Below are 26,414 nucleotides of genomic sequence, written 5' to 3'. Positions count from 1 at the left end.
TCAAAGTTACAGCAGCACTGAAGAAAATGACTTACAGGCTGGTCCTCACCCTTACGACTACCACAGAGTGTCCCCACAATCATGTATTTGCTGCCCGTGGACTTCCCAGCTGGCTTCCGACAAGCAAGCTCCATGGGGAAGGTCCCAGGTTGTGGTCCCAGGACGCCTCATTAACCAGGGCGGTCTGCTTAACAGCTGCCGCAGAGAAGGTGGTAAAATCTTGCGCAATCTTTTTTTTCTATTTTCTGTTGTGGTTGTAAGTCAAGGTCCACCTGTAGGAACCGGCGAGGCGCTTCCGAATGTGCTGCAGGCAGTCCCCGACTTACGGCCACAATTGAGCTCCGAATTCCCATCGCTGTGGGGTTCGCTCCACCTTCACGACCCTTTTTTTTGGCACAGTTGTGAAGCGGATCCAATGGTCATTAAGCGAACCCAGCTTCCTCCGTTGAGTTTGCAGGCTGGAGGCCGGCTGGGAAAGTCACAAACGGTGATCACGGGACACACACCCCCCCCCGCCAGGGCAGTGCCCCCCCCGTTGTTAAACACATGCCAGTGGCCGAGTGCCCCAATTTTGATCACATGACTGTGGGGGGGGGAAATGCTGCGACGGTCACGTGAGGACCAATCCTAAGTCGGTTTTCTCAGTGTCGTCGTAACCTTGAATGGGGATAAGTTGAGGACTACCTGTACTGAAATTGAAAGCATGGAGGGAAGGAACTCTGCCCCAAACTCGTCCTTCTCTTTTATGGGAGGGGTCGACAACTTTCAGCCCGGAGGACTTCAACTCCCAGAATTCTGGGAGTTGAAGTCCTCCGGGCTGAAAGTTGCTAAGGTTGGAGACCCATCTGGAAGTCCTGCAGAAGCAGCGGGCAGGGCAGTATATACCTCTTGCCGGAACGGTCCCTTTTTTTTTTTTTTAGTAAAAAAGTTTTATTTCCATTTTCCAACAACCTATTCAATCTACAGTCTTTTATTCAACATTAGTCATTAACTTTCATTTGTTACTTATTCGGACCTGCTCAGCTACCACTTCCTTCCTTAACAAACCTTTCCTCCTCCCTTCTCTACTTTTTTCATCCTTCCTCTCCTTCGCTTTTCTACATCCTCTCCTCCTTCCCTACTCTTCTCTTCCACCCTTTCTAACCCTCTCTCTTTCCCCTTTCTTCTTCCTCTCCTTTCCCCCTTTTCTACCTCTCTCTTTCCTACCTACTTTCTTCCTTCACTCTCTCCTCTCCCTTTCCATTTCCTTCTGAAATGGCAGCTGAGCAGCCCCGATTTCATTTCAAATTATTTCTATTTCTTAATTACATATCTTCAATCATTCCTTTACATTAATCCTTCATCTCCACCCTCCCCTTCCCTCCCTCCCCTCCCACCCCCCGAGACTTCCCAGAACAAAGTACAGGGTATAAGATTAAGAATCATAAATTAAAATACAACAAAAGTCATAATCCATAGTCACTCCTCTCTCTAAGACCTTAACTCCCCTTCCAGAAACATGCCTTTCCCTTCACGGTGTCCCGCTTCCCACTGACCGCTGTCCTCGCCTTCCCCCTCCAGAGTCCAAAGCCTGGGAGGTGGACACCTGCCGCGGCCATTACAACAACGTTTCCTGCGCCGTCTTCCACCCTCGGCAGGAGCTCATCCTGAGCAATTCGGAGGACAAGAGCATCCGAGTCTGGGATATGTCCAAGCGGTAAGCGCCCTTTGCATCTGGGCCCCATCCCCCACCCCACGGGGACCCCAAGCCGCTGGGCTACTTGGGGATCTGCCGATGGACTTAGCAGAAGAGGGCCTCTGGGCCAGAGCCGGTGGCTGTTCAGCCGAGGGTAGCAAAGGGGGAAGTGGTTAAGGTGCTGGCCTAGAAACTAGGAGACAGTGAGTTCTAGTCCTGCCCCATTCATCACGAGATAGTGAGTTGCAGTCCTGTTTTTGGCATGACAGCTGGCTGTGTGACTTGGATCACTCACCAAGAGGTGACTAGGAGGCTGTGACTTCTTTTCCTGCCTTGGACGTGAAATCCCGGCGATTCTCCCTGGCCAATCGGCCTCTGGCCCTTCGCCCCTTCCCCTTCGCTCAGCCTATTTGTCCAAATTGTTTCACCCCCGCCATTGCCTCCACACCTGGACTCCGAGCTGATCTCTAATGGGCAGTTTAGCTGCTGCCTGCCCCCAATCCTGCCTGCTTGATGCCGAACGGGCAGTTTGGCTGCCCCACCACCACCGTGTGCCACCCCCTTGCCCCCCCCCCCACCAGGAGCTGCACGCCTGCTCCCCCTTGGTCTCTTCCATAACCCATCAGCAATCTGTTGTGACCCAGGCCCAAGTAGGTAGTAGGAAACTCAGTCCGTGAAACAAACAAACTTTCTTCGAACAGCTGAGAATTACTTCATTCCCAGCGTCGTTCAACTCAAATTAAAACAAATTCCTCCCAACAAAAATTCCTCAGTCCTATCGCAAACCTTGGTCCAATTAAGGCAAACTGCCAACATTCAGAAGACGTAGACAAAGCAGAAGAAGACGCAGCTACCAACGTTGTTTTCCAGCAAAGCCCAAACGCCATTGCTGGTCTGTTTTAAGCCTTATGGGAGGGGCCAATCATCTCTTGGACCTACTCCTGAGTCGTCCTCTCTGCTTGAGCTGCTCTTGCCTTCTGGCAGCTCTTCTCATGCGTGCATTAGGAACAGGCTCCTCTTTTTCCTCTGCCTCACTACTGTCAGCATCTGAAGGCTCCGGAGTCTGCACCTCACTCCCCGATGGCCCTGGCCTCACCTCTGCCTCCGACGCAGAGCCCTCATCCGGGCCTCCCCCAGCCTCCAGGACTGGCCCACGCTCTTCCTCAACCTCATTGCTGTCTGACTCTGTTGCCAGCTCTGCAGGCTGCTGGAGGACCACAACACAATCACATCCCCCTTCCAGCCCCCTCGGTCATCCTTCCCAGCCCCCATCGTTGCCCCCTGCCACTCAGTTGGCTGATGGCTTTTTATCCTGTGGAGTAAAACTCCTGGGACAAACTGTCTCGGCGAATTGGCCAGGGAGAATTGCCAGGGAGGGCCGGCGGAGGAGGAAAGCTGGCTGTGAATGGGCTGAGACTGGAGGTGAAGGCGGGCACGGTCAAGGGTGGGACCCTGAAGGTCCTAGACCCACCAGGAGATGATAACTAGAATAGGATAGGATAGGATAGGAGAATAGGATAGAATAGAATAGAATTTTTGATTGGTCAAGTGTGATTGGACACACAAGGAATTTGTCTTGGTGCATACGCTCTCAGTGTACATAAAAGAAAAGATACCTTCACCAAGGTATGGAATAGAATAGAATAGAATAGAATAGAATAGAATAGAATAGAATAGAATAGAATAGAATAGAATAGAATAGAACAGAATAGAATTTTTTATTGGCCAAGTGTGATTGGACACACAAGGAATTTGTCTTGGTGCATACGCTCTCAGTGTACATAAAAGAAAAGATACCTTCACCAAGGTATGGAATAGAATAGAATAGAATAGAATAGAATAGAATAGAATAGAATAGAATAGAATAGAATAGAATAGAATAGAATAGAACAGAATAGAATTTTTTATTGGCCAAGTGTGATTGGACACACAAGGAATTTGTCTTGGTGCATATGCTCTCAGTGTACATAAAAGAAAAATACGTTCATCAAGGTACAACACTAACACTTAATGATAGTCATAGGGTACAAATTTAACACTTAATGATAGTCGTAGGGTACAAATAAGCGATCAGGAAACAATCAGTATCAATATAAATCATAAGGATTGCCAGCAACAAAGTTACAGTCATACAGTCATAAGTGGAAAGAGATTGGTGATGGGAACTATGAGAAGATTAATAGTAGTGCAGATTCAGTAAATAGTCTGACAGTGTTGAGGGAATTATTTGTTTAGCAGAGTGATGGCCTTCGGGAAAAAACTGTTCTTGTGTCTAGTTGTTCTGGTGTGCAATGCTCTATAGCGTCGTTTTGAGGGTAGGAGTTGAAACAGTTTATGTCCAGGATTTGAGGGGTTTGTAAATATTTTCACTACTAGTCTTTTCACTTTTCACTACTGAAAGCCAACTGGGTGACTTTGGGTCCAAATATCTTTAAAAGTGGCTAATTTTGAGAAACACTTGATCAAGATCAGTTTTCGGTCCTTGAATCCTGAAACTTCATTGGCCTTCGAGACTCTTGGTCTATCTTCTTTGTTCCTTCTTTTCTCCATCCTTAAACTCCAAGTCAAACCATTCACTGCCACTTTGTTTTTCTCTGCTTCCTTCCATCGCCAGCACGGGCGTTCAGACCTTCCGCAGGGATCACGACCGCTTCTGGGTGTTGGCAGCTCATCCAAACCTCAACCTCTTCGCAGCAGGTAAAGGATCTGTGGGTGGCCCTCGGGTGGGGCTGAAAAACGAGTTTTTCAGGGGGAGGGTGACCCTGAAAGGGTAATATGGGGGGGGTGGGGGTTGCCACACCTGATCCCCACATTACCGAAGTCCTCGACTTACAACCATTTGTTTAGTGACCAGAGTAATGACGGCGCTGAATGACTGGAACTTACACTTACAACCTGGTGCCTAGCAACCGCCCCACATTTATGACGGTTGCAGCGTCCCAGCGTCCCGTGATCACATTTTGAAACCTTCCCAGCCAACTGACAAGGTCAATGAGGACACTGGCAAAAAAAAAGATTGCAAGTTGCGGTCGCACGATATCTCATTTTACAACACTGGCAAAAAAAAAAAAGGACGCAAAATCAGTTGTGGTCACGTGATGCCTCGCTTAATGACCATACCGCTGAACAACAAATATCGCTGTACAATTGTAGTGGTAAATCGAGGAGCACCTGAGGAAGAGGAGGACTGTGGGGTCCTTGTTGCTCTCTGAGCTTGGTCGTTTCCTTGCAGAGGTTTCATTACCTTACTAGGTAACATCATCAGTGCTAGAAGGGAGAAGGGCTTCCTCTCTGCCCCATCAGTATCGTTCAAGGTGTTCTTGGTGCTTCCTTGGTTAGGCTCTTATTTACTATTCGGTTGTTTATCGGATCTGGTAGTTCCTTGATTAGGGAAGTGTCCCCAGCTCCCCAAAACCCTCCGAATTTAAATCAATGATTCCTTTATTAGGAATCCCAGCAGCCGCAGCAAAAAGTTTCTCTCACTGCAGGCTAACAAGTCCGTCCGGCAGAGAGACGAATAGTTGTCTGTCACCGTCTATTCATCTCCGCCCCCTGCCTTTGATCCCCAGAGCTAGGGCGGGGCTTCGCTAGAAGCAGTTTGGCTCTTCCGTCCCGAGGACCGGCCCATAGATTTCCACTGCTCTCCTCTCCTCTGCCTATCCGCGCGTCAAGTACTAGGCCCAGCTGTTCCTTCTCTTCCTCATCAGCCACCCACAGACCTGGGGGCTGTTGACTCTCCATCTGAGGGCCCAGGCTCTGCCTCTGTCTGTCTCTCTCTCTCTCTGCCAGCTCCATTCCTTCTCCCCACTCCGAGCTCTCAGGTTGCCATGACTCCCACGCCTCCTCTGATTTGGCTGTTGGATGGGCCGGTGGCCAACGGGCCACGACAAAGTGTTTACTGCTGGATTGTCAAGAGTCCCAACACCTCTTCCCTCCCAGCACGGATGATTTTATCTAGTTTGGGTAATGAAATGTCGGCAAGCAAACAGCCAAGCTCAGAGAGCACCAAGGGCCCCCACAAACCTGGCTTAAGGGACTCGTAAAGCCCATTGCAGGGGACGCGGTGGCTCAGGGGCTAGGACGTCGAACTTGTCGATCGAAAGGTCGGCAGCTCAGCGGTTCGAATCCCTAGTGCTGCCGCGTAACGGGGTGAGCTCCCGTGACTTGTCCCAGCTTCTGCCAACCTAGCAGTTACGAAAGCACGTAAAAATGCAAGTAGAAAAAATAGGGATCACCTTTGGTGGGAAGGGAACAGCCTTCCGAGCGCCTTTGGCGTTGAGTCATGCCGGCCACATGACCACAGAGACGTCTTCGGACAGTGCTGGCTCTTCGGCTTTGAAACGGAGATGAGCACCGCCCCCTAGAGTCAGGAACGACTAGCACGTATGTGCCAGGGGAACCTTTACCTTCACCTAAAACTCCATTGCATTCATTGCGTAAAGCGAGTGGCCCTCACGGCCCTTCTGGATGTTCTCCACTCCCGTTGTTCCCCAGGTCACGACGGAGGGATGATCGTCTTCAAGCTGGAGCGCGAGAGGCCGGCTTACGCCGTGCACGGCAACATGCTCTATTACGTCAAGGACCGCTTCCTCCGCCAGCTGGACTTCAACAGCTCCAAAGACGTGGCCGTAATGCAGTTGAGAAGGTGAGGGGGGGGATGGGCATCTTTTCTTCCTTCATCGGGGTGGGGGGGGTGGGGCGTCTTCCTCCTCGTTGAGGGCAGAGGAGGGGGATTCCCTGACCCCACCCCAAGGCCTTCTCAGCCCTTTCTTTTCCACTCTTTTCGCCTGTCTGGGACCATCCTTGCCCCTTGATGAGTAGAGGATGAGTAGAGTTTCCAACCGGCTGGGTTACAGAATGCAAGTAGTCCTCGACCGACATCAGTTCATTTAGTGACCGTTCAAAGTTACAACAGCAATGGGAAAAGAGACTTACGACCGTTTTTCACACTTACGACCGTTGCAGCCTCCCCACGGTCGCACGATTTACATTTGGATGCTTGAGGACGACTCACATTTATGACGGTCACAGCATCCTGGGGTCACGTGACCCCCTTTGCGACCCCCCCCCCCTCCGACAAGCCAGATTTCACTTAACGACCATGTTACTATCTTAACAATGGCAGTGATTCACTTAACAGCTGTGGCGAGAAACGTCAGACAAGGGGACAAAACTCAACATATGTCTCACTTTAGGAACGTAAGTTTTGGGCTCAGTTGAGGTCGTAAATTGAGGACGAACGCATAAAAATAGTCACGCAGGACTTTGACTCAGAAGTGACTCAGCCTGGAATTAAGACATTTTGTTTTACAATAAAGGGGGGAAAATGATAAAAAACACAGACAAAAGTGCTGTGCAATGTTATGTATTGCAGGTAGTCCTCAACTTATGACCGTCATGGAACTGGCCCGTTTATGGTTGTAAATCATGGCAGTATATAAAGCGGGTCATCCTGCAACCGGCTTCATTTTATGACCTTTTTTGTGGCAGTCGTTAAGTAAATCAGCAGGATTGTGAAGTGAACAGCGTGATCGTTCGAAGAACTCTTTCCCCCCCCCCCCCTGAAAATCAGACATAAATGCTGTTTTAGGGCCAAAAAGGCCCTGGGATGATGCCAACAGCCCTAAATATGTTTTGGTTGCTGGGGGTTAAAATGCAGCCATGTGACCACAAGAGCCGGGTGGCTGATGGGATTTTGGACCCTGATCATAAGATACTTTTGGAGGGCCCATCGTCGCTTCTAAGGGTCACTGGCTGATGGTTGTAAACCATCAAATAAGTAATCAGATCATATTAGGAAACGAAATAAAACAATATGAAGCGTAAAGATACAAGCAACCATATTATAGTCACAAGTAGAAAAGGAGATAGGTAATAGGAAGGATGAGAAGAAGAATAGTAATACAGTCTTAGATAAATATGCATACACACACACAGACACACACATAGGCAGTGCTGTATATGTGTGTATGTGTATATATATATATATATTTGGCAATTGCTCCCAGAAGCACGAAGCTGAAGCCTGAAGATGACGAATGAGACTTTGTCGAAACGTCGCCAAGACACTTCCAATTTTACGCGGGAGAAAACCCAAATATGGATCTTTTCCCGTATAAGGTTGAGATTACTCTTGGCGACGTTTTGACGAGGTCTCACTCGTCATCTTCAGGCTGGTGCTTTCGGCTTCATGCTTGTGCGAGCAAAAGCACAAAATTGTAAGCACCAGCCTAAAGATGACGAGTGAGACCTCGTCGAAACCTCACCAAGATAATCTCACCCTTACACGGGAAAAGACCCGAATGCACCAAGACCTACATATATATATTATGTATCTGTGTGTATATGTATATGTGTGCATATACACACACACTCTGTACACACACACAAACACACACTGTGTGTACGCACACAGAGCCTCCCCGCCTATTCACTGAACCTTTTCATCTCTGGATTGCTGTAGAAACCTCCAGAGGACGGCAGCTGAAAGGCAATGAGTGAGGGTGGGCCAGACTGGAGGAACAGCAGATGCTTAAGCGGTTCTGAGTAGGCAGATGGGACTCCAGCTGAGGCTCCGGTCTGGCTCCGTGCCCCCCCCACCCCCCCGTCCTCTTCCCCAGCCAACGAGGAGATGCTCTTTCTGGAGCGGTGTTCAGTCCGGGGGTGGGGGGCTTTGTCCTCCTTCCCTTCCCAGCATTCTGTTTGGGTGGGGGTCCCCTATAATCATTGGTATATCTTTGGGAGACGCGAGCGCAGATTTATGACTTATCTGTTTATGAAACTTTTATGCTGCCCGTCTCGCCTAGAAGCAATTCTAGGCTGCTTACAAATTAAAAAAACAACAAAATAAAACATTTTAAACATTAAAGCCATAAAGATTAACAGTTAACGTTGAGTTAAAATTGACAAAAGATGGGCAGGAAGGGAGCATTCTGCCTAGTTGTGTGTTTGTGTGTGTGTCTCTCTCTCTGTGTGTGTGTGTGTGTGTGTGTCTTAGTTTAATAAGCACTTCCCCATCATGACCTCCGGCCTGTTCTGACCCAAACACAACAAACCCTCTGAAGTTGAAGCAGGGATTCCTTTTTTTAGGAACGCCAGCAGCCCTGGCAAAAATTTTCTCTCACCACAGGCTGACAAGTCTGTCCAGCAGGGAGATGAATAGTTGTGTGGCACATCTCCGCCCCCTGCCTTTGATCCCCAGAGCTAGGGTGGGGCTTCACTAGCAGCAGTGGCTCTTCCGTCCCAAAGACCGGCCCATAGACTTCCACTGCTCTCCTCTCCTCTGCCTTCGGCGCATCCATGCATCAGGCACTGGACCCAGCTGTTCCTCCTCTTCCTCATCAGCCACCTCCAGACCTGGGGGCTGTTGACTCTCCATCTGAGGGTTGACGGACGGCCCAGGCTCCACCTCTCTCTCTCTCTCTCTCTCTCTCTCTCTGCCAGCTCCATTCCCTCTTCCCCCTCGGAGCTCTCAAGTTGCTTTGATGCTAAACCTGACTCCCACGCCGCCTCCGCCTCCTCTGATTCAGCTGACGGAGGTTTTGAAGAAGAGATTGGACAGCCACTTATCTGGAATGATCTACGGTCTCCTGATTGTGCAGGGGGTTGGGCTAGATGACCTCTGAGTCCCTTCTAACTGTGTTACTCTGTTCAGTTTTAACTTGGTGTCTTGAGGCCTGTGTTCCCACCCAGAGCCAGCTCCACTCCTGACCCTCCTCTCCCCTCTCTCTCTCTCCCCCTTTCTCCTGCAGTGGCTCCAAGTTTCCTGTCTTCAACATGTCCTACAACCCAGCTGAGAATGCTGTGCTCCTCTGTACGGTAGGTGGGAGACACCCGGCTGGACGAGATGGCTTAGCGCAGTGGTTCTCAACCTTCATAGTGCTGCGACCCCTTTAATACAATTCCCCACGATGTGGCGACCCCAACCGTAAAATTATTTTCGTTTTGAATTTATCGCGCCTGAAGGCGTCTTGGCTAGCGATCTGAACTGCTTGCGATTGCCTTGAGGACGGAAGCATTAAAGCGGAGACTCCTCCCCTATTAAGTTTATGGCGCCTGAAGCCAGATTAGGCAAGCGATTGGGAGTGATTGCAGCTGGCTTGAGAGGGAGACGTCAGAGCAAAGATTTCTCTCTTTTTTAATTCATCGCACCTGAAGCCGAATTCGGCTAGCGATTTGAAGAGCCTGCAGCTGGCTTGTGGAGTCAACCATTGGAGCGCGATTCTTCGACTCGCACGTATACTTCCCATATTTCCAATGGTCTTAGGCGACCCCTAGCAAATTGTCATTCGACCCACAATGGGGTCCCGGCCCACAGGTTGAGAACCGCTGGCTTAACACCTGTTTTACTCAGCACCATAAATGTTTGCCTGAATTGTGGTCGTAGGTTGTACTGTCCAAGCGGTCTCCTCTAGGCGGGAGTTCTCTGAATGGGATGGACTGCAACTCTCAGGGCTCTGGCTTTTTGAAGATTTGAGACCCCCCCTCCACTTTTTCCAAAACTTATGTGACCTTCATTCTCCAATCCAAGTGGATCCCCCCCCCCTGTGCAAAACATGGATAACAAATTCATTAACGGAAATCGGCGAAGTTGGAGACCAGCTCTGGCCATGCTGGTCCTCTTCCATTGAAAAAACGGAACGGAGAGTCACCCCTTGCTGCTGTTTTATTCATTTAGTCGGTTTATTAAATTTCGTTGGCTGCCCATCTCGTTTCCAAGAGACAACATAAAAATGTTTTAAAAATCATCGGAGATAAAAAAAACAACAACCTCCTAAACCCAATAAAACGAATTTGCCGACAATGTTTTTCTCTCCGCAGAGGCCGAGCAACCTGGAGAACAGCACCTACGATCTCTACACCATTCCCAAGGATGCGGATTCCCAGAATCCCGATGGTGAGCTCAATCTGTGCCATGCCGTTTATTCCTCCTCTCCCCCCCCCCCATACCTCAATAAAGCTTTTCCTCTCCCCTCCCACCCATCCACACACACACACCCGGATCCCGGGGAGCCCAAATGAGATTGGCAGCCCGTCGGACGTGAAAAATTCATGCCCGCCTCTGTTTTGTTTTTGTTTTTTACGAGGGGGAAATATATATATATTTCATAAATCCGTTATTAAGCAGCGATCCGTCCTGCCTCGTCACCCAGCAGGCTGTTCGGTTGGCCTGCTTCCCTCGGCGGATTTCTTCGCAAGGCGCCCACAAATCTCTCTCGGGCAGGGGCTGGAAGCTTCGGAGGCGGCTGTAAAAATGCCCAGTCTTCATTTTGCTCCCTTCTGGCAGCTTCCGGATCAAACCTGCCCCGGTCTGCAAATCAAAATGAGTTGTTGGAGCGTCTGCCTAATCAGCAGGCCATTCCACCGGGGAGTTCCCATCCCACCTGGGTCCCCCCTCTGCCTCTGACGTCAGCTCAGGAAACGCTGCTGCAGCAGGGACCCAGCCAGGCCCTTCTAAAGTCCTCCTCCCATGTTTCCTCCCCACCCCCCCGTTTCTCTTCATCTCTCTGTGACTATTTTATTTTAATTTACAGAAGTCCTGTCCCATTTTTTCTCTCTCCCCCTGCCCACTGCACAAAAATTCATTTTATAATAGCAATAGCACTTAGACTTATCTACCTCTTCACAGTGTTTTACAGCCGATTTACGAAGCGATTTAGAGTCAGCCTATTGCCCCCCCAACAATCTGGGTCCTCATTTTACCCACCTCGGAAGGAAGGAAGGCTGAGGGAGGGACGAAGGAGGAAGGGAAGGAGGGAGAAAAGGAGGAATGGAGAGAGGAAAGGGAGGGAGGGAGAGCAATAGCCCTTAGACTTATATACCACTTTGCAGTGTTTTACAGCCCTCTCTAAGCGGTTTACAGAGTCAGCCTCTTGCCCCCAATAATCTGGCTCCTCATTTTACCCGCCTCGGAAGGACGGAAGGCTGAGTCAATTTTAAGTCTTTACTCAAGTCTTTCTCCCACCTTCTCTCCCACCCCCCCACACACACTCTGTGAAGGCACAAAACCTAGTTTTATTTTTATCTTATTTTACTGAAGTCCTTTTCCCATCTTCTCTCTCTTCCCCCCCCCTCACTCTCGGCACAAAACCTTTTATTTTATTGTATTACAATATTTTATTTTACTGAAGTCCTTCTCTCACCTTGTCCACTTCCATCTCTATCTCTATCTCTCTCCCTCCCTCCCTCTGTCTCTCTTTCTTTCTGTGAAGGCGCAAAACCTCTTATTTTATTTTTTGCACGTCGGCCTTGCTCACAGCCAACTGGGGCCTCTGGCACAGGTTTTGAGAGTGCTTTTGAACCTCATCCCTGTCCTGTGGTGATTATGGCACGCGTGACATGACTTTTTGGCCGGATTCAACCCATGCAGATGCCAGCTCCTTCCCCCTTCAGTCTGAGGAGTCAGTCTGTCTCATGGCTCTGGCTAGCACGTCTGCAAAATAGCAGAGGGAGTTTCTCTCCCTCTCTCTCTTTTTTTTTTATTTGAATTTATATCCCGCCCTTCTCTGAAGACTCAAGGCGGCTTACACTGTGTCAAGCAATAGTCTTCATCCTATTTGTATATTATATACAAAATCAACTTTTATTGCCCCCCCCAACAATCTGGGTCCTCATTTTACCTACCTTATAAAGGATGGAAGGCTGAGTCAACCTTGAGCCTGGTGGGGCTTGAACCTGCAGTAATTGCAAGCAGCTGTGTTAATAACAGACTGTCTTACCAGTCTGAGCCACAGAGCCCCCCCCTCTCCCTCCCTCCCTCCGTCTCTCTCTCTCTCTCTCTCTCTCTCTTAGTTTGAAAGAGCCCCAAATCAATCTCAACCAGGGAAGTTTATAAATAAATACAGGTAGGATGGAAGGCTGAGTCAACCTTGGGCCTGGTGGGGCTTGAACCTGCAGTAATTGCAAGCAGCTGTGTTAATAACAGACTGTCTTAGCAGTCTGAGCCACCAGAGGGGCCCCCTCTCCCCCCTCTCTCTCTCTCTCGCAGTTTGAAAGAGCCCCAAATCAATCTCAACCAGGGAAGTTTATAAATAAATACAGGTAGTCCTCAACTTACGACCACAATCGAGCCCAACATTTCTGCTGCTAAGTGAGTCTTGCCCCGTTTTACGACCTTTCTAGCCACCATTGTTAAAGTCAATCGCCGCAGTTGATCAGTTAATAACACGGCTATTAAGGGAATCTGGCTTTCTCCATTGACTTTGCTTGTGAGAAGGTGGCAAAAGGGGCTCACGTGACGTGCCCCTCCCCCCCCGGGGAGGACACTGCAACGGTCATAACTATGAGTCAGTCGCCAAGCCTCTGAATTTTTATTTTTTTTATTTGCATTTATATCCCGCCCTTCTCTGAAGACTCAGGGCGGCTTATATTGTGTAAGGCAATAGTCTCATCCTATTTGTATATTTACAAAGTCAACTTTATTGCCCCCCCAACAATCTGGGTCCTCATTTTACCTACCTTATAAAGGATGGAAGGCTGAGTCAACCTTGGGCCTGGTGGGGCTTGAACCTGCAGTAATTGCAAGCAGCTGCTGTTAATAGCAGACTGCATTAGTCTGTTGAGCCACCAGAGGCCCATTTTTGATCACCTGACTACGGAAATGCTGCAAAGGTTGTAACTGTGAAAAACGGTCGTAAGTCCCATTTCTCAGCGCCGTTGTAATTTTGTAACTTTGAACAGTCACTAAACGAACTGTTGTAAGTCGAGGACTATCTGTATTAAATCAGTTGTTAATACGCCACCTGTATTTAGCTTTCTAGAGATTTAAAAACTAATTTTTTTAAAAAAAAAGAAAGAAAAGAGAAAGCAGTCCCCAGCTTCCTTTAAAAGCAGATGAGGGTGAAAATGTTCAGGTGATTCCTTTTGCAGACAGCAGGCACAGGTGTGCTGACTGACCTGGACTTCGGCCTCCATTTGCCATGTGTGCAAGATGAAGTGCTGAGCCTGCTGTTCAGAAGGAGCTTTGGTGGCTGAGAAAGCTGCGCTCTGATCTGGTTTTCCACGCTGCTTCCAGAGGGAGGCCCCAGCTATTAAAATGCAGGTTGTTAAGGATGGAGAAAAACTCCCTCTGGATTCCCATGCTGGCCGGGGAATTCTGGGAGTTGAAGTCCACAGGTCTTAAAATTGCCAAGGTTGCATACACACGCGCACACACACACGGTCCAGCGGTTAAGGCACCAGGTTAGAAAGCAGGAGACCATGAGTTCTAGTCCTCCCTTAGCCATGAACGTCAGTCCTTTCTTGTCTCAGCCTGTCCCATATTATTATTATTATTATTATTATTTATTCGATTTTTATACCGCCCTTCTCCCGAAGGACTCAGGGCGGTGTACAGCCAAGGTAAAACAAACGGTACAATATACAATTAAAATACAGATTAAAAAACTTATTAGATAATTGGCCTAAAAACTTTAAAATATATAAAACTAAAAAAACCCTTAAAATTAATAATAGAAAATTTAAAACCAATAAAATTTAAGCCAGCCCCGCGCGAATAAATAGATGTGTTTTCAATTCGTGGCGGAAGGTCCGAAGGTCAGGTATTTGGCGTAAACCTGGGGGAAGTTCGTCCAGAGTGTGGGAGCCCCCACAGAGAAGGATCTTCCCCTGGGGGCCGGCGGCTGACATTGCTTGGCGGACAGCACCCTGAGAAGTCCCTCTCTGTGAGAGCGTACGGGTTGGTGGGAGGCATAAGGTAACAGCAGGCGGTCCCGTAAGTACCCAGGCCCTAAGCCATGGAGCGCTTTAAAGGTAGTGACCAAAACCTTCAAGTGCACCCGAAAGGCCACAGGTAGCCAGTGCAGTCTGCGCAGGAGCGGTGTTACACAGGAGCTATGCGAAGCTCCCTCTATCACCCGCGCAGCTGCATTCTGGACTAACTGAAGCCTCCGAGTGCACCTCAAGGGGAGCCCCATGTAGAGAGCATTACAATAATCCAGGATTGTTGTGGGATAAATAGGAAGAGGGGGGGTATTAAGATATGTTTTTCATGTTATTTGTAAAAAAATAATAATAATGGTGGGATAAAAAGGAAGGAAGAGAGGAAGGAAGGAGAGGAAAGGAAAGAAGGAAAGGGAAGGAAAGGAAGGAACAAAGGAAGGGAAGGGAATGAAAGGAAGGGAAGGAAAGAAGGAAGGAAGGAAAGGGAATGAAAGGAAGGAAAGAAGGAAGTGAGGGAAGGAAGGAAAGGGAATGAATGGAAGGGAAGAAAGGAACAGGAAGGAAGGAAGGGAAGGAAAGGAAGGGAAGAAAGGAACAGGAAGGAAGGAAGGGAAGAAAGGAACAGGAAGGAAGGGAAGGAAGAAAGAAAGGGAAGGAAGGAAGGCTTCCTCCTCAGGTCTTTATTTATTTATTTATTTATTTATTTATTTTGTCACAACAGTATATATAAGCATAAGTGTGAAAGTAACTATATAATATATAAGCGTATATATATATAAGCATAAGCATGTAATAACTATATTAATTCAAGGGGGCGAGAAGCAGTCATTAGGGAAGGACCTGAATTTTACATGCAGCCTGAAACTGAACAGGGGTGTGTGTGTGTGTGTGTGTGTGTGTGTGTAGGTATATGCAGCTGGGACCAAACCTTGTGTGACCGCCTATTCCTTGCTTCCCTTTCCAGCTCCAGAAGGGAAACGCTCCTCGGGGCTGACAGCCGTCTGGGTCGCCCGGAACCGTTTTGCCGTCTTGGACCGGATGCATTCGGTAACGCCTGAGATCCCAGGGGATCCCAAGATTCCTCTTGGGCATCTTCTGCCTACGTCCTCCACTTACGACCATTCATTTATAGTCACAGCACCGACTTATAACCGGTTTTCAGACCTACGAAGATTCACTTCATGAGAGCACGAGTCACTTAACAGCTGCAGGGGCTTGCTTAACAACCATGACCAAAAAAAAAGATCATAAAAACCTTGCTTAGCAATGGAATTTCGTTGTAACTGGAGGACTATCCCTATTTAGACTCTGAGTTTCAGCTCCGAGCTTGGCAATTTGGGGGCAAACGTTTTGTCGCCATTTGAGGAAACATCGTCGGTGTGTTTTGAGTTGTGTAATTGTCAAACCAACAGCCTAACCCAGGGGTCTGCAAACTGGGCTCTTGGAAGACTTGTGGACTTCAACTCCCAGAGTTCCTCAGCCAGCTTTGCTTTGCTGTCTGAGGGACTCTGGGAGTTGAAGTCCACAAGTCTTCCAAGAGCCCAGTTTGCAGACCCCTGGCCTAACCAAACCAACCTGAGCACAAACACATTTTGACGACCCGCATAGCTGTTGCATTTTGTTCCGCCTAGTTTATGCTTAAGCGTTTTGTGGGCAGAAGGGCTCATCCGGGTTGCCTTCATATCCCTGCTGTGTGGAACACGGTTGTGACCCGGCTCCCAAATATGACAAGCGCTTTGTATTCATCTAAATCAGGGGTAGTCAACCTTTTTATACCTACCGCCCACTTTTGTATCTCCGTTAGTAGTAAAATTTTCTAACCGCCCACCGGTTCCACAGTAATGCGCCGTGTATCGTCGTCTGAGCATGCCTCTCGCGCATTGTGGATTGGGTTTGGGGGGGGGGCGCAGGCTACCAGCTCTGCTTGTCTGTTACAGCTGGGTGGTGTGGGGGGGGAGGTGCGCGAGCTGTTCTGAGACGAGGCTCTTTTGTTTGCGGTCGCACTATAGCGCCATTTAGTTTCACTTACGTAACGTGAACTAAACTTATGCGCGGGCAATAGAAATAGTATATTTTCAGAAATTGACACGGTGAATTTGATGAAAACCTAATGAAAATGTTTTTAAATAATGCTATGAATTTTTTTAAAAAGTCAATTTAATTTAAAAAAAAAGAAAGTGTTTCAGTATTGGTTTACATTTGCAAAGGAAATCCTGGAAGGTACACTCGCTTTCTTCCAGCAGCAGCACACACACACACACACACACACACACACACACACACACACACACATGCTCGGAAGGCCTGCAGATTCCAAGAAGAATGCTAATGATTTCCAGAAAGGATTCGGAAGTGCAGGCTATCAGTGACTGACCGGCAGGGAGATGAATAGTTGTCTGCCATACCTATTCATCTCTGCCTCCTGCCTTGTATCCCCAGAGCTAGGGTGGGGCTTCGCTAGCAGCGGTGGCTCTTCCGTCCCAAGGACTGGCCCATAGATTTCCATTGCTCTCCTCTCCTCTGCCTTCTGCGAATCAGGCACTGGATTTGTTGTTCCTCCTCTTCCTCATCAGCCACCACCAGACCTGGGGGTTGTTGACTCTCCATCTGAGGGCTGACAGATGGCCCAGGCTCCGCCTCTGTCTGTCTCTCTCTCTCCGCCAACTCTATTCCCTCTTCCCCCTCGAAGCTCTCAGGTTGCCTTGATGCCGATCCTGACTCCCACACCTCCTCCGATTCGGCTGCTGGAGGCGCCAGCGTCCAACAGTCCACAACACTCACCTTCTTCCTCTGCTCTAACCGTGACAGATCCTCATCAAGAACCTGAAGAACGAAATCACGAAGAAGGTCCAGGTGCCCAACTGCGATGAGATTTTCTACGCCGGCACCGGGAATCTGCTGCTGAGGGATGCCGATTCCATCACCCTCTTCGACGTCCAGCAGAAACGGTGAGAGACCTTCAAGGGAGACCGTTGCCTGGGAGTCGACAGCGAGGTAGATTTAAGGGAGTAGATCAGGGTTTCTCAACCTCGGCAACTTTAAGATGTGTTTCACTCATTCGCAGCATCGTCCCAGGGGACCTTCATAATGTTAAGAGCTTTCTAATGTGCCAAGTTTTCCAAGGCTGCCCACGTTCCCTCTTTCCTCCAGACCAGGGGTCTCCAACCTTGGCCACTTTAAGGCTTGTGGACTTCAACTCCCAGAATTCCTCTCTGCCCCCTGCCTTTTATCCCCAGAGCTAGGATGGGGCTTCGCTAGCAGCGGTGGCTCTTCCATCCCAAGAACTGGCCCATAGATTTCCACTCCTCTCCTCTCCTCTGCCTTCTGCGAACCAGGCACTGGACCCAGCTGGGGAGTTGAAGTCCACAAGTTTTAAAGTGGCCAAGGTTGGAGACCCCTCCTTTGCTGGCTGAGGGATTCTGGGTGTTGAAGTCCACAAGTCTTAAAGTGGCCAAGGTTGGAGACCCCTGCTCCAGACGGTATCCAGCCCAGTGCAATTTTTGGATGCCTGACTTTAGGCATACGAAAAGATGTAGCCAGCAACCTGCATTCGACATCCATTCACAGCTGTGCTCCAAATCTGATTTTTGTAGTACCTCTTCATTAATGATGGGGGTCACAGTACGAGACATAGGATTCTTCTCAAACAGACTTGTTGGAAAACACATCATTATTTAATTGTCTTGGTTGTACACTTCCGTGTTTCAGCCGCATCTATTGTGCGGAATGGGCCAACTTGCCACGGTACAACTAGATACAAAGGGGACGCGGTGGCTCAGGGGCTAGGACGTTGGGCTTGTTGATCGAAAGGTTGGCAGTTCAGCGGTTCGAATCCCTAGTGCTGCCGTGTAACGGGGTGAGCTCCCGTGACTTGTCCCAGCTTCTGCCAACCTAGCAGTTTCGAAAGCACGTAAAAATGCAAGTAGAAAAAATAGGGACCACCTTTGGTGGGAAGGGAAGAGCGTTCCATGCGCCTTTGGCGTTGAGTCATGCCCGGCCACATGACCACGGAGAGGTCTTCGGACAGCACTGGCTCTTCGGCTTTGAAACGGAGATGAGCACCGCCCCCTAGAGTCGGGAACGACTAGCACGTATGTGCGAGGGGAACCTTTACCTTTACCTAACTAGACACAAGGACAGTTTTTCCCCGAAGGCCACCACTCTGCTAAACAACTAATTCCCACAACACTGTCAAATAATTTTCTAAGACTGTATTACTATTATCCTTCTCTTCCGACTTAGTAGTATAACCATGTTGCTTGTATCTTTCAATTTATATTGTTTTTACTTGTTTCCTAGTACGATTTGATAGCTTATTTGTATCCTATGATTATCATTAAGTGTTGTACCTTAGAATTCTTGATGAACGTATCTTTCCTTTTATGTACACTGAGAGCGTATGCACCAAGACAAATTCCTTATGTGTCCAATCACACTTGGCCAATAAAGAATTCTGTTCTATTCTATTCTATTCTATTCTATTCTATTCTATTCTATTCTATTCTATTCTATTCTCATTCCCTTCTCATTCTATTCTATTCTATTCTATTCTATTCTATTCTATTCTATTCTATTCTCATTCCCTTCTCATTCTATTCTATTCTATTCTATTCTATTCTATTCTATTCTATTCTATTTAAAATAACTGAAAAACATTTTATTTTTTATCATTCAAAAAATGACACTCTGGCCTTCCTTTTGCATCCTTTTTTTTAATGATTCCATCCCACCATTTCTTTGACATTCGTGTAACTCTTGTCCTGTGGCAAGTTGGCCATCGCAAATTGTCCTAGCCTCTCTATTGCAGTGGGTACAACAGATTGGATTCAGCGACCTTAAACTACCAACAATGCTTTCATTTGAGTTTGAAGCCTAGCCAGGGGAGCTCTGAGTACCCAGGGACTTGGGCTCGGTCTGTAGATTGGAAAAGCTTGCTGTGAGCAGAAGCAGAATTTAGCTGCCTGAGGCTCAAGGTTGTCTTTGGAGTAGTAAGGAAAGAGGTGTTCCGTGCTTCTCCTGGTAAGGATTCACATCTGTACTAAGAGCATCTTCTGACTTTGCAGGACTCTGGCTTCGGTTAAGATCTCCAAGGTGAAATATGTCATCTGGTCAGCTGACATGTCCCACGTGGCTCTCCTGGCGAAGCACGGTAAGAGGAGGTCTCGTCTGCCTCTCAGCAACCTTAAAATAACAAGAGTTGGAAGGGACTTTGAAGGTCTTCGATTCCAACCTTCCTGCTCAAGCAGGAGACCCTTTCAGACAAATGTCTGTCCAATCTCTTCTTGGGAAACCTCCAGGGATGGAGCGCCCCACAACATCTGGAGGGAAGCCGTCCCACGGATTATGGCTTCACGCGATGCCTCTAGCCAGAAAGACAGCCAGCCCCGTGATGGCTTCTGAAACGCATCTGCCTGGAAGTGGGGACCTCCCCATTGTTTTCAGATGTGTTGTGTCTGCGCCCCCCGAGCCAGGCCTCCTGCCAGAAAGTGACTTGGAAAGTGAGGGGGAAGGGCCGTCAGGACTTACCTCGGGAGCACCGGCTTCCCTGGCTTAGCTCCAGGAGCCAGAGACAGGCCAGGTGGAAGAAATAACAAGGCCTCCGTCCCCTGACTCTTCCCCCACCCCAGGACACACCTCCAGGCCCAGCTGATGGCAATCAGGCCTGGCTGGACCCTAGGTTTCGTAGGCAGGAGAGGAGGGAACAACAGAAGCAGGGGTGGGACAGGCCTAGGAAGCGCTGAGTCATGGAGCCACCACCCCACAGGATATAAAAGGCAGCAAAAGCTGCTGTGCCTCTTCATAGCAGGCAAATCAACTGCTTAACTAAGAGCTGAAGTTTGTTCCTGGGTGACTCATCAGCGTGGAGGGAGATAACAGAGACACTTGGCAGCCACTCGCTAGTTTGCTACCAGAGCAGATAGTGCCGGCTAATTAAGCCATCGCTCGGACGGAGGCGAAGGGGGACAGAACAAGATGGTCATCCTTGACACAACCTAGTAGAAAGGACCACTTCGGGAAGGCAATCACCAGACAATTGTAATTGTTCCAGGAAATTTCTCCTTAGTTCTAGATTGGTTCGCTCTTAATAAGTTTCCCTCCATCGCTGCTTGTCCTGCCTTAGGGTGCTTTGGAGAATAGGTTGACACCCCCCCCATCTTCTTTGGGGTAGCCTCTCAGATACGGGAACACTGCTCTCATGCCTAGATCAAACCTGATCTAGGGAGAAGGCTGGTTATAATTTTGATGAATACATAAAAATATACCGTATTTTTTGGACTATAAGATACACTTTTTTTGTCACCCCAAAAGTGGGTGAAAATGTCTGTGCGTCTTATAGACCAGAGGTCTCCAACCTTGGTCCCTTTAAGACTTGTGGACTTCAACTCCCAGAGTCCCTCAGCCAGCAAAGCAGGAGTCTCCAACCTTGGTCCCTTTAAGACTTGTGGACTTCAACTCCCAGAGTCCCTCAGCCAGCAAAGCAGGAGTCTCCAACCTTGGTCCCTTTAAGACTTGTGGACTTCAACTCCCAGCCAGCAAAGCAGGAGTCTCCAACCTTGGTCCCTTTAAGACGTGGACTTCAACTCCCAGAGTCCCTCAGCCAGCAAAGCTGGGAGTCTCCAACCTTGGTCCCTTTAAGACTTGTGGACTTCAACTCCCAGAGTCCCTCAGCCAGCAAAGCTGGGAGTCTCCAACCTTGGTCCCTTTAAGACTTGTGGACTTCAACTCCCAGAGTCCCTCGGCCAGCAAAGCTGGCTGAGGAACACTGGGAGTTGAAGTCCACAAGTCTTAAAGGGACCAAGGTTGGAGACCCCTGTTATAGACCAAATATTGCCGAAGCCCTGCCCACCCGCAGGCCATTTTTTGGCCTCCACATGCCCTGTTTTTGGGCCTTTTTTTTTTTTTGCCCTGTTTTTGAGACTTTTTTGCCCCATTTTTGAGGCTTTTTTCAGCCTGTTTTGGGGGCTTTTTTTCTGGCCCATTTTCTAGACTTTTTATAGCCCGTTTTTGAGGCTTTTTTGCCCTGTTTTTGAGGCTTTTTTTCCAGTCTGTTTTGGGGGCTTTTTTAAGCCTGTTTTTGAAGGTTTTTTGGCTCATTTTCTAGGCTTTTTTCAGCTGTTTTCTAGGCTTTTTTCCCACCCATTTTCTAGGCTTTTTTTGTCTCAATTGTTTGGAAAAACGGACTGAAAAAAGCCTTGAAAACAGGCCAAAAAAGCTTTGAAAATGGGCCAAAAAAAAGGCTGGAAAAAGGGCCAGAAATGCGGCGCGCAGAGGCCAAAAATTACTTTTTGTTGTTTTCCTCTTCTAAAGTTAGGTGCGTCTTATAGTCTGAAAAATACGGTATACTCCCCTTGGTTGGATCCAATCCAGTTCTTTATTCTCTGCTCTGTAAGTGGCTAGGAATCTACCTTCCCCCTCCAGGTGGTCGGGCCTGGAGAATTCTCAGCCAACCTGGAGGGCAAACGGTGGCGAAGGTAGTTTTGGGCACGTCAGATACTTGGCTTGAGGGGGTGATTTCCTCTTGGGAGTGACACCCTCCCCCCCCCCTCTCTCCGTGTGGGCTTTCTCCCTCAGCGATCATGATCTGCAACCGAAAACTGGAGTCTCTCTGCAACATCCACGAGAACATCCGAGTCAAGAGCGGCGCCTGGGATGAGAGCGGCGTCTTCATTTATACCACAAGCAACCACATCAAATATGCCGTCACCACCGGGTAAGTGCCCTGTGCAAAGAGTGCACACACACACACACCAGCCTGGTCTCCTCTCTCAGGTCCCCCAAAGCAGCGTCTTCCAGCATAGCTTCTTCCAAGGGGTGACACTGATACAAGATTCGCCTTGGACAGGGGGCTGGGCTAGAAGATCTCCAAGGTCCCTTCCAGCCCTAGGATTCCACAGGTAGTCCTCAACTTACAACCATTTGTTTAGTGCAGGAGTCTGCAACCTTGTCAACTTTCATTTCATTTCATTCATTTCATTTATTAAATTTCTATACCGCCCTTCTCTCGAAGGACTCAGGGCGGTTCACAGCCAACGTAAAACAGAATTCATACAATATATATAGATAAATTAAAAACACTGTAAAAATCTGATTAAATTTTGGCTAACAATTAAAATTAAGTTATTAAAATCAAACAATAAAACCCCAGTTAAAACACAACACATTAGGCCAGCCCTGCGCGATGAAACAAGAGAGTCTTGAGCTCGCATCGGAAGGTCCGGAGGTCGGGGAGTGATCGTAACCCCGGAGGAAGCTCATTCCAGAGGGTAGGAGCCCCTCACAGAGAAAGCTCTCCCCCTGGAGGTCGCCAGCCGACATTGTTTGGGTTGGGGACCCTTGGCTTAGTGATTGTTTGAAGTTGCAACAGCACAAAAAAAAGGGACTTAATGGCCTCTTTTTTTTCACACAACCGACATCCTTGTGGTCAGATAATACAGCTAGTCCTCCACTTATGACCACAACGGGCCTCTGTGGCTCAGACTGCTAATGCAGTCTGTTATTAACAGCAGCTGCTTGCAATTACTGCAGGTTCTAGTCCCACCAGGCCCAAGGTTGACTCAGCCTTCCATCCTTTATAAGGTAGGTAAAATGAGGACCCAGATTGTTGGGGGCAATAAAGTTGACTTTGTATATAATATACAAATGGATGAAGACTATTGCTAACATAGTGTAAGCCGCCTTGAGTCTTCAGAGAAGGGCGGGATATAAATTCAAATAATTTTTTTTTAAAAAAAACGGAGGCCAAAATTTCTGTTGCTAAGTCAGACATTTGTTAAGTGAGTTTTGCCGCATTTTACGGCCATTCTCGCCACAGATTTAAGGGATTTAAGGGATTTAAGGGAATCAGTGCAGTTGTTAAGTTAGTAACCTGGTTGTAAGTGACTCTAGTTTCCCCACTGACTTTGCTGGTCAGAAAGTCATAAAAGGAGATCACGTGACCTCGGGACACCGCAGGCGTCATAAATAGGAGTCAACTGCCAAGCGTCAGAATTTTGATCCCGTGGCCATGGGGGAGACTGCAACGGTCGTAACTGAAAAACGGTCATAAGTCACTTTTTTCAGTCCTGTTGTAACTTCGAACGGTCACTAATGAATTGTTGTAAGTTGAGGACTACCTATGAAAATTCAGGCGGTTGGCAACCGGCACGTACTGTATTTATGATGGTTGCAGCATCCCGAGTTCACACGATTGCCCTTTGCAACCTTCCCAACTGGCTTCCAACAAGCCAAATCGACTGGAAAGCCAAATTAACTTAATGACCGCATAATTCACGTAAACAACTGTAGCGAAAAATGTCATAAAACAGGGCAAAGCTCACTTAACGATTGCTTTGTTTGAGCCCTGGTGGCTCAGTGGTTAGAAGGCAGCATTGCAGGCTAACTCACTGCTCACTGCCAGGAATTCGACCCCCAACAGGCTCAAGGTTGAGTCAACCCTCAACACTTTCAAGGTCGGATGTTATAAACCACTCAGAGAGGGCTATAAAGCACCGTGGAATGGTGTATAATTCTTACTGCTTAGCAGTGGAAATTTTGTGCTGATTTGTGGTTGTAAGACTAGGACTACGTATATACTGTCTCCTGTCTTGGGCTAGAACAGGGGTCTCCAACCTTGGCCACTTTAAGACTTGTGGACTTCAACTCCCAGAATCCCTCAGCCAGGAAAGGAGGGGTCTCCAACCTTGGCCTCTTTAAGACTGGTGGACTTCAACTCCCAGAATCCCTCAGCCAGGAAAGGAGGGGTCTCCAACCTTGGCCACTTTAAAACTTGTGGACTTCAACTCCCAGAATCCCTCAGCCAGGAAAGGAGGGGTCTCCAACCTTGGCCTCTTTAAGACTGGTGGACTTCAACTCCCAGAATCCCTCAGCCGGCAAAGCAGGGGTCTCCAACCTTGGCCTCTTTAAGACTGGTGGACTTCAACTCCCAGAAAAGCTGGCTGAGGAATTCTGGGAGTTGAAGTCCACAAGTCTTAAAGTGGCCAAGGTTGGAGACCCCTGGGCTAGAAGACCTCTGAGGTCCCTTCCAGCCCTGTGATTCTGTGACTGTGCCTCGCTTCCCACCTGGGAGAAATCGTCCTCTCTCTCTCTCTTCACATCAAACAATGTCTTCCCTTTCTTCCAGGGACCACGGGATCATCCGCACGCTGGACCTGCCCATCTACGTGACACGCGTGAAGGGCAACAACGTCTACTGCCTCGACCGCGAATGCCGGCCCCGCGTCCTCACCATTGACCCCACGGAGTTCAAGTTCAAGCTGGCCCTGATCAATCGGAAATACGACGAGGTGGGTTGGGGAAAGACGGTGGTTTGCCTTTCCCCCCCCCCCTTCTTTGTCTACTGGGTTGTGTACAACGCACCTCGCTGTCTTTCCATGGGGCTGTTGAGGTCCCAAGGTGGCTTTTATAGCCCAAAGTGACTCACAGGATGGTGAGAATCTTAGTAAGGCACCTTGGACTCCTGGAGAAAATATAAATCTAGCAAAGAAAGTAAATTAATACGTTAAAGCAGTGTTTCTCAACCTAGGCACCTTTTAAGATATGCGAACTACAACTCTCAGAGTGTGAGGCTGCCTCTGATTATATCTAGGAAAGAATACACCTTGACTTCATTTGAAAATAAAGAAAAGTACTTTTACTAGGTACATCTTGACTGCAGCAGTATAAAGTTGAATCTGAGACAAAATGTGGCTAACTATCTATATCCCCCCTATTTCTCCCTCCTCTTCCCCAAGAGGTCATCAGGTCTGGTCCAATGCCAGCTCCTTCCCGGGGTCCCGTGGTAATCTTCTTCCGCAGGTCTCTGGCTGTCAATCATATCAGGAATGCAATGTCCGTTAGAGTTCGCGCTCAAACATTCCTGTTGAATTCAAAACATTAATCTCTCCTCACCCCTTAATTATGTCAGACGACACTCTTAAAGGGCCCTCTCTACTTAACTTGAATCCAAGAGCTATTTACATTAGAAATAAAATCCCATGCTATCTAACAACTGAATATAAGGAGTACAAAAAGATATGAAGATTGGAGTGGAGGCTGACACAGAGTTCCCCAGCCAGCATAGCCCACACATCTTAAAGCTGACCAGGTTGAGAAACACTGCATTCAAAGAGTGACTTTTGGGAGTGATAATCGTTAGAATTAAGGATTTCAAGTCCCTCTACCACAGGCCAAACCAGGAATTCATTTTAGAACTGATTTCACACACACACACACACAAAATCCATTCCTGCGTTCTTGATCAAACTTCTTTTAATCACCTAATTTAGCTACTTTGGGAGGAAAAGTCCTGTTTTGGCTTTGCTTTATTAAACTATTTGAAGGGACAAACTCTTGATGGATTTTCAGAGACCTGTGACCCCAGTTCATTGGACGAAATATAGAGCGACATTGTAAAATCTAAACCAGTGGTTCCCAACCTTTTTTGGGTCATGTCCCACCTGAGCATCTCTAAAATCCTGATGCCCCCCCCCTTCAAAAAATGAACTCTACTCTTGCAGAGGAAGCCTAAAAGGCCATTAACTTGATTTAAACAGATTCCAATTGCCCCCATTAAAACTCAAATTGACAGGGCGTGGGCCCCACATTGGGAAACCTAGATATATTTTTTTTGTTTCACTCTGTAGGTCCTGCACATGGTGCGTAACGCTAAGCTGGTGGGCCAGTCCATCATTGCCTACCTGCAGAAGAAGGGCTATCCCGAAGTGGCGCTGCATTTCGTGAAGGACGAGAAGACGCGGTTCAGCCTGGCTCTGGAATGCGGCAACATTGAGGTGGGTTTCTGCGCCCTCATCCCTCTAGGCATCTCCAAGGAAGAGAAGGGATGGCAGGAGTAAAAGGCGGGGTGTGTGTGTCCCAGGTGCCTCTGCTTCCATTCCATCAAGATTCTTGGGGGCGGGCAGCGCTCGACTTTGGGGGTTTGTGCAAGCAAATGATAATAGATTGATTTTAATCTGCTTTTATAATTGTTTTTATATCTCTGTTTTTACTGTATTGGGGAGCCACCTGGTTAAACCACCAGGCTAGAAACTAGGAGACTGTGAGTTCTAGTCCTGCCTTTTTCCTGCTTTGGGCCAATCAAAGA

The 26,414-nt window shown here is 48.2% G+C and overlaps 1 protein-coding gene across 1 annotated transcript in view; it reads left to right on the top strand.

Moving 5' to 3' along the window:
- The window catches only part of COPA (COPI coat complex subunit alpha), a 68,293-nt gene that overhangs the window by 19,082 nt on the left and 22,797 nt on the right, over window positions 1–26,414 (top strand). The window contains exons 9-19 of the mRNA XM_058159767.1: window positions 1,561–1,696; window positions 4,290–4,372; window positions 6,170–6,320; window positions 9,427–9,493; window positions 10,496–10,571; window positions 15,300–15,382; window positions 17,144–17,283; window positions 19,399–19,484; window positions 21,908–22,046; window positions 24,456–24,618; window positions 25,957–26,103. Coding sequence (XP_058015750.1) covers window positions 1,561–1,696; window positions 4,290–4,372; window positions 6,170–6,320; window positions 9,427–9,493; window positions 10,496–10,571; window positions 15,300–15,382; window positions 17,144–17,283; window positions 19,399–19,484; window positions 21,908–22,046; window positions 24,456–24,618; window positions 25,957–26,103 — 1,271 coding nt within the window. The remainder of the gene's footprint in view (window positions 1–1,560; window positions 1,697–4,289; window positions 4,373–6,169; window positions 6,321–9,426; window positions 9,494–10,495; window positions 10,572–15,299; window positions 15,383–17,143; window positions 17,284–19,398; window positions 19,485–21,907; window positions 22,047–24,455; window positions 24,619–25,956; window positions 26,104–26,414) is intronic.

This window comes from Ahaetulla prasina, chromosome 17 (assembly GCF_028640845.1).
Source record: "Ahaetulla prasina isolate Xishuangbanna chromosome 17, ASM2864084v1, whole genome shotgun sequence".
Classification (NCBI taxonomy): Eukaryota; Metazoa; Chordata; class Lepidosauria; order Squamata; family Colubridae; genus Ahaetulla; species Ahaetulla prasina.
The sequence above is the reverse complement of the archived record's forward strand: the minus strand, read 5'-3'. Positions and strand labels throughout refer to the sequence as shown.